Here is a 16,648-nt window from a genome sequence, read left to right as displayed (position 1 = left end):
GACAGATGAGTAATTAAATCTGACCACTGGGTCATAAAATGAGATGTGCACACCAGAGAGTCATAAAAACTCTGTGCCATTTGAGAAGTGTCCACGCATTTCATCTGTTAAGGAGTTAGAACTGTCCACTGTTCCTTGGCCACAGGAACAGAACTATGCACTTTTTATCAGGTTGCACTTAAAACACGTTTTCAACAATGTATTGGTTTTTGTTCAAAGCTCTCTTCCCTACTTAAAGATCCTATGATCAGTAATAGAACCACTGCCAGCGAATAGATTTCATTTGTGTCATATTTGCCAGCTAAATGTTGCCTAAAAGGATAAAGTAACTTTTACTTATATTCTTGTTACTTCAATAGCCACAAAACAAAAAGAAACCATATTTAATACCCATTTTTTCTTAACTATGTACAGGTTATGTAAGAAACCTGAAGGTGTCTCCCTATCTAAAGCCCAGGGAAATGTCATCCAGGTGGCTAGAACACGGCCATCGCTATTGGATCCAGTTCCTGCGGATGGACTAGTGAGGGAGGATCACCTGGTTGGGCTGGGGGTTCCTCGGGGAGTAGGAGTGGGACAGCGATGGGTGAGACGCGGTATCACCCTTCCCGCAAACACCTTTTTCCCCCATCCTTTTCTGTAGGACATTCAAAACCACTGCCCCTCCCTTTCCGACGTAAGCACTTTCGCACAACATAAAAATGGACTAACCGCAGAGCCGTTTACCTGACATGTCCCAATGCTAGGGACAGGTTAAAGGCATTTGATTGGAATCGCACACACACACCTGGCAGCATTTTCCCTTCCCCGCAGGGATAACAGGTGGAGCAAAAGAGCATAGTAAGAGCAAGGCAGACCGCACAACGAGACAGCTATCCAGACCCGGCAGTTCAAGAGGAGGAGAAAGACGCCAAATATCAAGAGGCTGACAAGGAGAGACACGACCTTGCCCTTTTCGACAAACCCCGCGAACCCTCCGCCAAAGGAATCGTAAGACTGAGGATAATAGCTCAAGTGTGCTACAGCAGATGTCAACAGTACACGAAGCGTATTGACGCTGATAAACCGGAGAGGAGGGAGACTCCTGCTTCTGTGGTACCGGCCTTGAACCCAGAGGAAAGCCAAGCAGTTCATCACAGCCGGTGAGTCGATAGGAGAACCGAGGGCTGCAGTGAATGAAAGTCGCAAAGTGAGAATAGCTCTAAGAACTGTAAAATTGTAAAGGGGAGATCAGCTGCAGAAGGGGACCGGCACCACGTGAGTATTGCTCCGGGAAACTCTGGTTGATTCCCATCTGAGTGAAACTAGAGATACCATAAGGCCGTAGGAGAGCCCCCAAGATAAGTCAGTGGTCCTACAGGAGGTTAAGCAGGAGGTTAAGCAAAATCTGTGTACAGTCAAAAGCCTTTGACCTAAGAACGGGCAAGAAAGCAAGGCCAGTGAATCCTGAAAACCTTGAAAGCAATGTGAAGTTGGCAAGAGTGAACCCGGAAGAGAGATGCTGACAGGAAGAGGGCAAAGTCTAAAGTCCCAAGAAACAGTTTGTTGACAAAGGTGAACCCCGCCGAGGTATGTCCAATGGAACTGTTTAAAAAGACATTAAGATTAGTAAATTCTGGAAAAGCCGTATTGAGCCCGGTGGAGGGAGGCTGAAAGCAAAGAAGGGGACCGAGGGGTGAAGCCATCATCCGAGAAATACTTAGAATAGAACTTTGTGTTTATTAGTTGTTTTTGTAAACCATCAGGCCCTCGGAACCAGGAGACTCCACCACCGAAGGCCTTGATATTGATAGGAACTGTTTTAGGATCCAAGCCCAGAAGAGGGAGATCCATGGGGTGAAAAGCCATTGCCCGACACCAGGAGGAACAAGGGTCTGCGCCCGGAAGAGTGGGCCCCAGACGTGAAGAATCCTCATCCTAAGTAAAACCAGAAAACGGATTTCCATTTTGTAGAAGGAATTTTTGTTTTGGTAGTTGAATACGTCAGACCCTCGAAGGTAAGAGACTTTGAAAGTAAAAGAGACTTGGCCATCGAGGCTCCTGATGAAGCGGAACAGAACTGTCGACTCATGCTGGAAAAGCTCAAGTGTGTGCTGTGCTACAAGATGCCACCTTACCCCGTGCTCAAAATGTGGGGGAAGGAAGACCCAGGCTACCACATCCTGACATATTATTTGTGAACACTTTCTTCTTTTCTTGAAAACTATCCCACACCCTTTTTGTGTTTTGGCAATCTGTTTCTTAGAATAGGCCCTTTTTATTTGACACAACGCCACTAGGACTGCCTTATTTTTCAATTGATGGTCGACGCTGGCTCCCATCTTAGATTTAGGTTTAGGCGTTTTTCCACCCTGCATTCATTGTTCAATAAACACCCTTGAACTGTGATCACTTGTGTCTGTTTTAACTGTTGCCACCATGAGTTCCTTACAGTTATCATTTCTTTTTCCTTCAGATTGATTTTCCCCATAACTTGTTTTTCATTAAACCTCCTGCAGTTGAATGCATTTCTCCTGAAAGCTGGGTATCTAAAAAAAAAGATGTAGTGAAAAATGCTTTAGGCCACCATAATGGCAAATGCTATGCTACAATGCTACGATCTGACTAATGTTGACTCTCGTATATGGGGCCACAATATCTATAGTTGCAAGAAACCATGCTTGCGTCCCCACCCCTACTAAGTGGGTACTGGGTCTTCTCCCAGATTTACACTAAATGCAAGTTTGCGAGACCTTCTGGGGGCCTACTTATAGCCATTGATCTCTCACTCGCGATTGATGCCTACTTGTTTGATTCAACATTTAAGGGCATCTTAGCATGTGGAATATTGCTGAAGGGGAGTGTGCAAGAGTTTTCACTTGTAAACATGTATTGGATTCCAGATGAATGTTCTATTGGGGGAAGTACAAGAAATGATGTGGAAGGTGGTTGAATCTTGGCTTGTCGATGGGCATCATATCATAGTGTTTGGGGATTTCAATAAGTGTTGTGCATCGGGTCTTGTATATCATTTCAGTCAAAGCAAATTGTCCACTCGAAAACAAGTATGGACAAAAGGGGGTTTGCATGGAGGGACTTGCTTGAGATTTGGAATATTTGTCTTCTGCTTCCTAAGCTGTATGATCCCTTAGAGATCTACAATTGGGAAAGATGTAGCCAATTTTCCGGGATTAAAACCAAAAGTTGATGGCTGGAAGATTTTGAATGAATCATAACCATGGGCACAGCTCTGGCCAACCCTCCAGACCATTGATTTTCAGCCTGCCAAGCCATTACAGAAGGGGAAAGATAATGTGCAAATAAGGCTTGGCCCCACCCCGAAAGGGTCAGTCCAGCTTGAATTGCTAGGTCGCATCCCTTCTGCACTAGACCACAAGAATCCCCAGACATGTTTCTGCATTGTACAGTGTCGTCAGTTAGGAGTGGCTTAAGTCTCTAGGCCCAGCAGGGTCAGGACTCAAGTCTGGGCATACCTGTACCACTCAGGGTGACTAAAGCAAAACCAAATGTTGATGGCTGGAAGGTTCTCAATAAATCATAACCACGGACATAGCTCTGGCAACCCTCCAGACCATCGTTTTTCACCCTGCTAAGCATTACAGAAAGGGAAAGTCCATATGCACCAGGCTTGGTCCCACCCCAAAAAGGGCAGTCTAGCCCAAACTACTAGGTCACATCCCTTCTGCACGAGACCACGTGCATCCCCAGACATGTTTCGGCCTTATTGGGCATATTTTTCTTTCTGTCTCTTTGATGCCCCTATGTAGTGGGCTGACCCATCTGCGTGAAGTAGCAGCGACCATTTCCCCTTGATGATTACTATAACAGTGTGTTTGCAGAATTATCCTTCATGTCTCTGGTTATCTCTTCTCGTTAATGCCAAGAAATACAGTAAAATCGAATGTCTCGATGAACGAGAGGTTCGCAAGGGAAATGTTGATAATATATCCAAATGAATGGGGGATTGGTAGTATAGCGGTGGCTACAATAAACGCCACGGTTGCAACATTTCTGCAAAAAGTAACAGGGAAAGGTTCTAGAGTGGCTCTAGGGTTGCGTATGCGAAGAAAGTAAAACATTCTCATTCCGTAGCCTCTGAGCTCATCCCCCAAGTAGAGAGGATTACGTCCATTTAAAGAGGAAAACTGTCAATCGTATACCAATTTTGGAAAAAGACTGAAGTATCAGTTAATTCTGAAAGACTACCAACAAATGGTATACCATTTGATACAAGTTAATACAGCAAACCTTTTGAAAATAATGAATATAATAATGAGTCCTAGTTCTCGGGAGGACTTCAGCTGTATTGAAGATGAAACGTGGGTTGAATATTATACCAAAGTCTATGCCCGCCCCTCTAATGAGACTGCGGTGGAGGTGCTGTATTCCTTCACTGGAGCACTGGAACTAGGAGTAAGCCATCTAGGGCTCGCAGTCCCAATATTGTTGGCCCCCGTTACTTAAACAAAATGAGAGCCCAGAGGTCTGGATCTTTTCTTTTTTTAAAGTTATTTGAGGAGAGCCTACAAAGTGGTTGTAGGCCACCCACTTGGAAGTTATTGTACATTACCCACATTTTTAAAAAAGGGTAGTGGTTGGATCTGGCAAATTCTAGACCGACCGCTCTCCACGATGCAACCAGTAACGTCTTTACATCAGTTCTAGTACGAGAGCTAGAATTGTGGTTAAAAAAAACATATGGTGAGTACGTACCAGGTGGGCTTTCACAACAGGTTGATTAACTCTCTTAATCGTCTGCTGTTTTAGCGCATGTTAGAAAAGCGACCGCAAGAGGCTCCATTTGGACAGTACATGTGGCCTTGATGGAGTTAACCAGTGCGTTTCATAGAGTGAATAGACATCGGCTATGGCAGAAATTACTTGCATGGTTGACCTTGTTAAGGCAATTTACTTCCTGTACATGTACACCCATGTACAGATCAGATTTCCTAGGGAAGGAATTTTGACTTGCCCCATTAATACTATGGTTGGTCTTGGGCAGGGTTGCGTACTGGCGCCCACTTTAATCAACACCTACATTTCTGACATAGAGACTCTGTGGGAATCATTGAACTAGTATCCGGTTAGATTCGGTGCTTTAAAACTGAATTGGCTTACTTTTGCAGATGATATTATGCTGATCGATTTAACTCTGATTGTCCTCAAGGGAAAGTTAGATAATAAGCTCTTGGTGAATGTGAAGACATTTCAAATCATAGTTTTTACCAACAAACGTTTGCCTAAGACTATACATTGGTTGTGGGTTTGGCCCGACTTGGGCATGTCCATTGCATTAAATATCTGGGGTTTGATATTACTGACATTTGTTCCCAACTAGCTATAAATAATCGACTGAAACGGAAATCCACACCTTTAATTGCACAATTGAACAGGATACGTATGACTGTGTAGGTTTACATTAGTACATTTACGGAAATACTCTCTAGCAGAGATGGTACTGTCTCTTAACATACGGTATGTAACCCAGTTGGGTCGATTTGCGCGTGCATTTTAATTCACTAAAGAGCAATATTTGGAAAAGAGGCTTGGGTCTCGCTCGATTAATTCCAAACTCTGTGATCATACATGATTTTAGGCTAACGTCCCTGGCGGCAGTAGTGATTTGGCATAAACTGTCTTTTACAAAAGATCTTAAATCCTCCCATTGACCCACTATTTGAATCTGTATATACATTGGTGGAAAATAGATCAACAGCCTCCTTGAATAACTTTCAAACTACTATGATGGGGATTTTGACAAAACTGGGCGTGCACAATCTGACTTAGTTTCTGATCCAATGAAAGTTAAAAGGAAGCTGTACAAAATGAACTAGTGCGAGACGTGGACCAACTAAGTCACTATTCTCTTTATATGGAATATAGTTGCTATTTAAGCAACAGGAAATTGTTGTCAAGATATGTGCTGTTGTTCCCGTGGCCACGTGTGAGGGATGTTTATCTTAAATTTAATCAACTACCCACTCTACAAGTAATAGGCCCCAGGAAGTTTACACTTAAGGCAGAGAGATGTTGCCGTCTTTATAAGAAGGGAAACAGAAACCCTAAAAGATCTCCTTTTGTACTGCCATGCTACTACACTAATTAAGCACAAGCACTTTCATGGGTCGAAGGATTATTTTACTGCCCTGGGAGATAAATGTTATGGGCAGTTTGATGCTAGGGAATAGCTTTTCTCAAGTGTTAAGTCTGTATTAGATGCTACTAGATGTATTTTAGATGTTGCAAATTCAGATCTGATTGTATTCCTCTTTTTATTAATTGTGGAAGAATAACTAATATGCAGATGAATGATTTCTTTTTAAAGGTTTGATGTTATGTATTATGTAATTATGTTTTTAGAGTTGGTATGTTTCATACAAATGTCTTATGCTATTCATGGAATCCTTTATGTCAAAAGGTTTACATTTTTAGAAACCAATTCACCAATTAAAATAAAATGTTCTTTTCATTAAAAAGTTATGTTAAAATGAGGAAAAGAAATGCAGCGAAAATGACAAAATGCTGTACAAATAATTCAATAACATTTTGATGGGCTCCTCAATTCCCCAGCTTCTTGAAACCTCTTGTCCATCTATCTAATCTGTAAACACATATTCACCTTTGAATAACCCCTCTGTCCCTGACGCACGCTTCCCTCTTTTTTTTGTCTTCTTTCCACCTGCTACCTTTGCATTATACTACTTTAGCTTCCAAGTTTTATTTTTCATTGAAAAATGGTGCTTACTAAATATAAAAGAATTATTACTCAGCCAAAATAGTTTTAGTAATTTTTCTTTTTGTTTTGAATAATCGTTACGTAACTGAATGTTTCACGGTAAAGCTAAAAGCCCTTTAGTGATAAATGTTTAAACTATTATAAATGTCCTTGTACCTTTAACACACATAAATGACTTGGGGGGAGGGGCCGGGGGGGGGCAGGTCTCGTTTGTGTAACCTTAGTTAACTAAACTAGACGCTCATACCTAATGGTTTGTCTTGGGTAGTCTTGTTAACCAGGAGCAGCCCTGCCTATCGATTGCATCTCCCATCCCTGGAGGCATCTTCCCAACCAGGACACCCTGCCCTGACAATTGTTACAACTATAACTGCTACTCCTTGATACCTTCCAAACCTAATGTTTTCAGTATCTTGTGGTTTGATGAAGTAGTGTCCAATGAAGTGGTTCCTATGTGGCAATACATCAATTGGCTGAATCTATTGGTATAGATAAACGATAACCTAATGAGCACAACTGTTTCCAGAAAGCAACACATGACCAGAAAAGAAGGGGACATGCACACTTTAGTTGCTAGCAACCTTTGGCCAAGCAATATAGTCTGTTTGATACTTTGATAATTACCTAGTTGAAGTTTTAAACCTATGAATAAAGCCGAAACCAAAATTATCCTGTATGTTCACGCTTGTGGATTGTGAGTGTTCGTGATGATTTTGCACAGTTATTTGCTGGAATATTTCAGAGTGCACATTACTGAATGTTGCCTTTTTTGTTTCCTTTAAAGACGGATTCAGCAGTGCGATGCTCGATTAGCAGTGAAGAAATTGAATACTGGTACAAATTGCATCCAATGGGGACTGTTAATTTTACTACCGTCAAATTTAATTACGTGATCAATTTTGCAGGTACTGTTTTTTTTTTTATCTATTTCAGTTTGCTAGTTGCTGCAGTTTTCCTTTGTGGCAAAGTATATAGCTTTGTGATGCCAATTTCCTCTCTGAGTTTGTAGGATTTCAAATTATTTCTCTGTGGTGATTCTTCCTTTGCTGATTTTGATGACCCTTTCATTTTGCCACTGATTTCTGTTTTAAAAACGTTTTTTTTTTATTTTGTAAACATTGGCCTGTGTAGTCTAAGGAAGGTTTATTGTATATTTAGCTGACCTTAAAAAATACAAACTTTTATAATCTTAAGTGTTTACCGAACTGTCCTCCTGAATAATTCTTCAGTGGCTCAAAAGCGCCCATAGACACCCCTCCTCAGGATATCCCCATGAAGACAAATCTTTGGTGTGTTGGGAGCATCACCAGGGGCTCATCCTCAACTCTTCAGGTGCACCTTTTAGCCAATCATTTTGATGCCAAAAGCACCAAAGTTGTCGTGGAAAACGGACACAGGACTACAGTCGTTGGTGAGGTTAGCTCAGTTAACCTTTAATACTGTTTTTAACTTTCATTCTGTTCGCTATTCAAAATGTGCAGTTTAGTGCTATTTTGAAAACTTCCGTTCAGTTCGATATGTAATAAATATTTTGTTTCGTTTTGAAGCGTTAATTCATATGGAGTTCCATTAGTATTAAGCAGCTCACCTGGAGTGCACCCAGTTTCCGAGTGTCTTCCCCAGCACTCACCGGTTTGTGGCATCTTCTGGCGGCTCATGCTGCTCCTCTCGACTTACTAGGTTGGCGCCTTGACCTCAGTGAACCCTGCTCGCATGCCGCTTTCACTTCTGTGGGCGCCAGCAACTCTGTTGCCTTGGGATGGACACGGACAGCATCCTCTCGTTTCTGATGCTCCTTGGCAGATCCCAGCTCCTCTGACTCTGCCACAGAGGATCCCACACCTTGGGAATGTCTGCCAGTGTCCTGTTACACTTCAGGTCCCACCACGGCTGCCTCCCCACAGAAAGGGTCACCTGGTGTCTGTCCACAGGCATCCCTTCTGCTGCTCACTTTTTCTCCTCACTAGTTTCCCTTTATACACCTGCAGCCCCTAGATAGGTTGCAGGTGAGGACGTCTAATAAAGTTGCCTGACCCTCACCATACTTTACAGGTTTCTTCTTCGTCTCAGTACCTAAGTAGTAAAAAGGTGTGTTCATCACTCTTAATCTCTTTTTCCTTGTCCTAGTACTTTCAGGCGTTAAATGAGGGGATAGGTCCTATAATACCCCATAAAGATAGGGGAAGATTCAGGTTGGTCACAATTAGGGAAAGGGGGTACCATGTCTTGCTTAAGGGTACCCCACTACCAAACTCGGAGGACCCTCCACCCAGTTGATCCTCACTTCTCCACCCCCAGAGTCGGGATCCAAGAGTGATGGCCTTGCCCTGTCCATCTCAGAAGAGGATCCAAGGGCTTTAGTGGTTAGAACACCCTCAGGTTTCTCACACAAGCCATAGTATTAGGGAAAGATGGGCCTTATTCCTATTACACGCATTTGGAATGTCATCAGTGTCCACATCCTCCTTCTAACCTGCCACACCTGAGATTGTTGGACAGCAGTTATTCCCCTTTGTGTTGTAGGGGATCCCCTCGTTACTGTAGGAGTTTATTGAACACACTCCTCCCGAAGCCTAGTGGTGAGTATAACCCACACTGCAAAGTTTTTTATTTCCTTCTTTTCATGCTTACTGTTTCCTAGGGCACCCAAGTCTGTCTGTATTGTTATATTATCCTTTCCCTTACTTCACCGTAGGCTTTCATCCAACCCTTCCTGTGAGACATACATGTTAAAGTTTATTTCACTTTGTGCCAAGTGTTCTGTTGTTCCCCGCCATGGAACCACGCTGACAACACAGGAAGAGACATAACTGCCGAAAATAAAAACTTTAATTTGTGAAAGTTTGATCAAATAACAAATTATTGGAGCTGACGTGAGGTTTTTTTTTTTTTACCCAACATATGTTAACTAGGGTTCTGACTTGATATGTCCTGGGTGCAGCCATTATTTTTGAAGGATACCCTCACCAGCGCAATCATAGGTAAGGCCGCTAGTTTCATATGCCAGGACAGCATCATCTAGTCTGTTACTGCCTCCTTAGACCAGATAGCCTCTGAGGCACAGATCTACTCCACATACACTTAATGACATTTCATGTCCAAGCCCTACCATAATATTTTCGTTGTAGCCTCCAATGCCTGACGGGCCTACGCGCTGCTATTGCTCCCTTCATATGTTAAGTGCAGCTTTCCTGGCATCAGGATACACTTGGGCGAACTGCTGTGTTAGTGCCCTCGCGGAATGTCAAATGAAAACCTGATTGCAGTTGCTATGAGCGAAGCCATGGGGAGAGATGAAATATGGCCCCATTGCCATTGGTACATGGGTATAATAAAAAATATAAGGACCAGATGTGCCAATCGAAAGTAATAGATATATGTAACGTTTGAGAAGATTAACCATTCAGATAGGAAATCATCCTGAGGAACAAGATCTAGCAAAAGCCCCAACTTACAGAAAGTTCCAGTACCTAATGAAAAAGATACATGTTATTTAGATGCAGTGAGAGTCTCCAAGGTTTTGTCCAAGGGGCTGATAAATGGGTTTTTTCTGGGCATGTCTTAAAATGATAGTAATTTTTATTAAGATCACAATGTCATTTTTTTATAAAGATCATAATGTAGAACTACAGTGTTGGGTGAAGAGAGGCAGTCCTGTCTATGTTTAGAAATTGTTAGATAATAGTCGAAGTAGAGAATGGGTTAATCACTGATTCTTGGAATGAGGAAACCTACCTAATGTTTTTTTCATGTTAAATGTTTAGATTATTTTCTATCGCTGTTATTTGTATAACATTGAGCATGGTATATCCTTTGTCGTAGATGATTTTTAAGGATACGAGGAAATATTTTGTAACAAAAAAAGGCATTAGTGACCAGGTGTAGAACCACTGTGTTCAGTACAGTGCATTCCTTCCTGCGATGTTAAACCTCTCTTCAAAATACCTGTTTTTCTCAAGTATTTGTTTCAAGCATGTCCAAGGAGTGCACCCTTTTGTCAGATTGTTTCCACATCACCAGTGCCTTCTACTGCCAAGAATTCAGGGAAACCAGATTAGCTGGAATATTCTCCTTCAGGGGCCAATCCCTGAAATCAAGTACATCTCCTACCCATAAAATGGTGACCTTTGACATGGTCATGATGAGTGCGGCAAATAAGCTGAAAGTGGATACTATGTGAACTTTTAAAATAAATAGATCATCGTTGATCTGCATCAGACGCACTCGTCAGATACGCCTTTAGTGCCTGGTGTGGACGTAGCCAAAGAAGCCTTCCTAACTCCGGCTTCCATTGGGGCCACAAAGTCCATGCAAGTTAAGAAATGCAAGGCTTCCAAAAAGAATTCCTCATTTGTAAGCCGCACTCTTCCGGATGTGTTAGTGGTCTCTACTCCTAATATATATGTCTACATGCTTTTCTTCTTCAGCAACACAAAATAAGGAGAATGAGATACCGAACAGCATGGACAGAATATTTGTCTCGTCATCGTCAACACTGAAGGCTTAAAGTGCTACCGCTCTCTTAGGTCATGAAAACCGATCATTGAGCGATGCAGTTGAACTTAAATACCCACAGAGAAGAGAGCTACTGGAGGACTTTGAGCAGTGGTTCTGCAGACTTGGCTGACTACTCATCTGCAAATGTAAGTTGGTAAGCTGACTGCACCCCTGCTGGACGAAAAGCTCTATTAACAGGACAAGTTAACTGCAGCTCAGACTGAGAAGGCTAGAAAAGGCTGAATTATAAAGGCTAACTCCCAGAAGAGCCCAGCCTCACCCCAAAAGGAATCCTGCCCCTCACATAACTATAACCATGCCCTTAAAGAGCACCTGGGTAGCCTGTTCCAGGGATCTGCGTGATCCGACTGCGGCTGTTTCTCCCTCGACAGAAAAGTTTGCATGGGAAATGTACGCACCACAAAAGGTTTGTACATTTCCCATGCAAAGGTACCTTTCAAAACCCTACATGCATACACCCCCACTCACACCACACCCCCACCCACACCCACAACATAACCAAACCCTACTCACCTTTTAAGACACCTTGTGTCCCTGTGGAGCTAGCTCCCTTTCACTATCATGATCGGGAACCAGCGCCACAGGGTCTTATTTATTTATTTATTTTGTTCGGGCAGCTGCAGGGGTTTCACCCGCAACCCCCCCCTCTTACTATACTGTGTAGTATAGTGAGCAGGGTGTTGCGGGGGACACCCCCACAACCCCGGCAGATGTTTTTTTTGGTGTTCGATCCTTTTGGTTGTATGCATTTTCGGACTTTTGGTGCTTTCAGACTTTTTAATTCGGTAAAACCGTACAATACCTGTTCCAGGGCATTGCTTCCAGAGGGGTGACAATTGAAAGCCCACCCTCATTTAAAAATGCCCAGAAATCCTCCCAGCTTCCATGTCTATAGAACCTGGACATTCATGGCTGCTCATGGCCTTGGGAGCAAGTAGAAGGGTGTGTGTGTGTGTGTGTGTGTGTGTCATCCTGTTCTCTTGTGCCTGGCTTCAACACAGCCAGTTTACAATGAAACCCTTGCAGTTGTGGAAGACTTAAAAGCCTAACCTCGCCTGAGCCAAAGATGTATGCACATCATCATTGTCCACAAAAGGGTGCCAGAAAGTCACTTTGTACAGGAGGACAGCCAACTAGCGCCTCTCTCTCACTACCTACCCTGTTTGACGTACATGTGCCTTTCAAATAGTCTAATGAAAACAGCCTGCATATGGAGTTTGGAGTATATTTTCTCACCTATGTTGTCTCGGGAGGATAGCTCGGGGTCAATGTGCTCGCCTTGGAAGCAAGACGACACGGAGCAACACAGGTTCAATTCCCGGGTCTGCGCTTAGAAACCTCTGGGTATTAAGCGCATTACAAATAACCAATCAAATCAAACCTTAGATGGATAAGTATTAGTATACTTAGCCTACTCCCCTGTAAGACCCTGCACTGTCTCATTGTGCTTTAAAAAAGTCTAGCATGATATGAAATGGAGCAAACTCTTAATAGTAACCTTTGTCATATTACATTTCCCGGCATTTTCAATTCTATTGTAGTAGTTTGACTTCTCCATTCACTTATCCTTTGTTACCAACAAAATCCACTTGTTTTACAAAATGTATTATTGACTAGGCTACTCCAATTCCAATATCTTTATTTCGACAAAAGTGCCATAAAAGATTACAACACTGAATAAAATGGTACAGACAGATATGAAACAAATAAAAGCAATTACATCTCCAATATAACCACTTGAAGCAACCAACTCTCCCGTAAAATAATAAAGTGTGCTTGACAGTCTTCTTTTTAAAAGCAGAAGTTAAAAAACCAGAAACCGCCATCACAGGTGAGTGAGAAGGGCAAAGTTTTAGTGCATCAAGGGCCAACTGAAGATATGGTGCTTTTTGGCAAATCCATAATGGACTAATCCACTGCAGCCTCACCACACGATAAAATGAGCAGAAGAAAAAAAGATGCACTTCATCTTCAATAACATCCAAACAGTTGATGTACTACTCTTACTCCATTTGGCAGTAAAATAGGCCAGTGCCAGAGTGCCCAAACAGAACTTTGCATACTAACTTTTAAGGTTGGGGGTCAGCTGATAATTTAGGTATGCTTCCACACCCCAATCCTTTATTTACTGCAAAAAGACAGCAGATTTTTTCCCCCGCCAGACAGCTGTCGATCATCTTTCTCCGAGCCCACGCAGTGAAACATTTCTTGACATAACCTTTATATCCGGCCCCAAACTTTTTGGACTGTTCCCATAGGTCCGCAAGCCCAATACTGGTTAGCACATTTCTAACATGTTTGAACCATGGGAGTTGCCTTCCATCCGGTGTGAGAAAGACCTCCATTAAACCTTCCCAATATAACTTAAGGGTTTCAGTATTCCAAATGCCTAGCCAGTATAAGACCGGCTGAAGCAGGATAACATATTTAAACCACATTGGCGTAGATGATTCAATGAGCTTTTTTCACCCTGACTAAACCATTTTAATTTACTAAAAAAGATCAGCCCCAAATAACTAAAAGACTCCACTGACTCCAACATCCGAGAGTTCAGATGAAAACTCGCCCCGTGCAGGCCTTTTGCACAACTTGATGACACTGCATTGTTTTTGTTTTGGAATAATTAATGCACTGACCTTTTGCAGAACACAGCTTATCAAAAACATCCAGTTGATTCTGCAACCCCATTGGGGTTTTGGACAACAAAACTTCGTCACCTGCAAACAAAAGGAGGCTCCATGTATAGCTTCCTAATCTCTGGGTGTCCATGGCTGCTGCATGCAGTACAGGAACCATGCTATTAATATATAATACAAATAGCAGTGGGGCCAAAACACATCCCTGTCTGACCCCAATACCTATAGAAACTGGATCTGTGGTCTCTCCATGTAGCCCCCATCGAATCTGTGCACTATCAAAATACAGTGACTTGATGGCTTTAACCAGGGTTGGGGAATACCTGCTTCCTCCAAAACTGTCCATAAAGGATCCCTCGGCACTATGTTAAATGCAGTTTAGAGATCCAAAACGCCAGATACAAGCTTTGGGAGCTTAAGGTCACATATTTCTGACAGATGAGGTCTAGCCTCATCATCTGGTATAAAGTTGCAACCCCTGTCCTAAAGACCGCCTGGGAATGCGATAGAGTACCTAGATTTTCCACCCAATCCTCCATACGATGGAGGAGAAATAGGCCTATAGTTGGAAGGTTGATCTCGATTACCTTTTTTAAAGACCGGAAAGATGACCACCTCCCTCCAACTAGATGGCGGTATGTTGGTCGAATGAACACCATTAAGAAAATTCGTTAGGAGGGGAATCCAGGCTACTAGTTCATGTTTGGAAAGGTTAGAGGGGATGAAATCTGGGCCTGCGGGCCTAACCACCTTGTTGCTCATAAATGGCCCACTTAACTTCCAATAGAGTAATGGGGTCAGCCCTATACTTAATAGACTACTGAATATGCTCGGACACTCCCCCTGTTAGGCCCCTCACCTCTGCATTCATCATTGGCTGACGTCCCTGGGAATACATTAACTTGAAATAATCCTGCCATTCATCTGCAGAAATGTTACTACAGATTTATGGTCAGGCTTAATGTTTACTTTCACCAGGGACCAGAACTCTTTACTGTTGTTTGACCCGGCCGCATTGCCAAGAGCTGTCTAAATACTTTTATGTATCTCCATCGTCTTCTTGGCCAATAAAGGCTTATAGTGGTGCCTTAGACTCACTATCCTACCAGTTGCTCGAGCCTGCTTACGTTTTAGTGATTTAACAAAAGCATCTTTTGCTGTTCTTCATGTTAGGAAAGATTTCGTAATTGCGGGTAATTTTCCTTCCATGTGGCAACCCCTAAACTTTTTGCTGTTGTTTTCACCATGATCTAGACTTTGCCAGAGAAGTGCAGCCTTCTGCCGCACTCCTCTGGGCTTTCGCTCCATTCTTACGGGGAAACTGACATGCCCTTAAGACAGTCAGTACCTGGAAACGCTGTTTTCCGTAGTTTCTTTATCATGTATTATAATAATAATAATAATGTTGCAGCTTACGTGCAACATGACACAAGAGGGCACTGTAAGCTAAGTTACTGCTCTCTTGGGTCTCTAGCCTTCTACAGGCTCTAGATACTCTTTTTGGATTGTAACTGATCGGTGCAAGTGAATCACGGACGTGAATGGTGGCAGCGATCGTTTCTTGTGTTTTTGAGCTCCTTTTGGCGTTTTAAGCGTGTTTCTCGCGCTTAGCCCAAAATGGTGGCCTGGCTCCCAAAATGGCCAGGCCACGAGGCTCCTTTGTCCTGTCCGCTGACCGTCTTGCCCCCTTCACCTTCCCCAGGTCGAGCCGACCCGGGACCTTCCTTATTTGGGCATGTACTTTCCCGCGAAACATGGATGCTTTCGCGGGCTTTTACAGGCCTTGTGTGTGCCTCCACGATGTGGGCTGGGATGTCTGGTCCCAATACACATCCTGGGTGCCAGAGAGTCTAGGGTGGTGTGAATGCCTGGGACCACCGTGGTCCGTGATAGGTCCACGTATGATGTGAGTGTTGATGAGCGGATCTCCCATTGGGTCCCCTCCGTTTTGGCGCAAAGTGAACCGTGGATAAGAGGGGGCTGGAAACACCACTACCATGTCGATCTACTGAGTTCTCACGAACAAAGGAATACAGGAGCCAAGTATCCTGCAACCACAAGGCTGAACCGAGGAATCGCTGATGACCCGCTGAAGGACTGCTCCTCGGCACTGCTGTCGCTTTGTGAAACCCTTTTTACCTCTGATCGAACCAGAAAACCTGTACTGGTACTTCGACCCTTGGAATAGCGGGGACAGCTATTCTCGGCATCTTCACCATCTCCTGCACGTAAGCCTTCGGAAGTGTCTCTGGTCCATCCAGCAGACTGACCAGCCTACCCAGGAGTCTTGCTCTGTAACCGCCGCCAGGCTGTGTTGTATTTCGAGTCCTTGTCACTCTCACATGATTCGTACACTTGGCATTCCCAGGTCTGAAGTGAGTAGTGTACATTTGGCTGAGAAACACACGGCCGCTCCGTTGCCCTGCTGTGGTAACAAACTGTGCGGGTTCACTTCGTTTGGGACATCTTTAACTCAACTCTGCTGCTGCAGAATCTACACGACGACGAGACGTCCCCTGCTCTCCTGAACCTGCCAGCACTGAAACTGACGCGGAGAAGCCTGGGTCTGCTTGCATCGGGGACCGGTGAGTAGCATAGCTAGGAACTGGTCGCCCTCCTGCAGGAGCCCATAGCTTTTCCCCGCTGTGTCAAACAGCACGCCTTTCCGTACTCGCTCTCTGCTTCTGCCCACAGTGGAGGCTGCACTTGAGTCGCGGAACTCTGTTCTTCTTCATTTGTGCACCAAACTGAACTGCCT

The 16,648-nt window shown here is 43.5% G+C and overlaps 1 protein-coding gene across 2 annotated transcripts in view; it reads left to right on the top strand.

Moving 5' to 3' along the window:
* PARP11 (poly(ADP-ribose) polymerase family member 11) overlaps positions 1 to 16,648 on the top strand; it is a 331,373-nt gene that overhangs the window by 60,194 nt on the left and 254,531 nt on the right. Inside the window, exons 4-5 of one of the 2 annotated variants that reach the window (XM_069628297.1) lie at positions 7,521 to 7,641; positions 11,164 to 11,379. Coding sequence is in view for 1 of the 2 variants with exons in the window: in XM_069628296.1 (XP_069484397.1) it covers positions 7,521 to 7,641 (121 nt within the window). In the remaining variant the exon portion in view is untranslated. The remainder of the gene's footprint in view (positions 1 to 7,520; positions 7,642 to 11,163; positions 11,380 to 16,648) is intronic. The other variant, XM_069628296.1, reaches the window with a different exon arrangement.

Source organism: Ambystoma mexicanum, chromosome 12 (genome assembly GCF_040938575.1).
Source record: "Ambystoma mexicanum isolate Mex_15411 chromosome 12, UKY_AmexF1_1, whole genome shotgun sequence".
Lineage (NCBI taxonomy): Eukaryota > Metazoa > Chordata > Amphibia > Caudata > Ambystomatidae > Ambystoma > Ambystoma mexicanum.
This window is presented reverse-complemented; position numbering and strand designations above follow the sequence as displayed.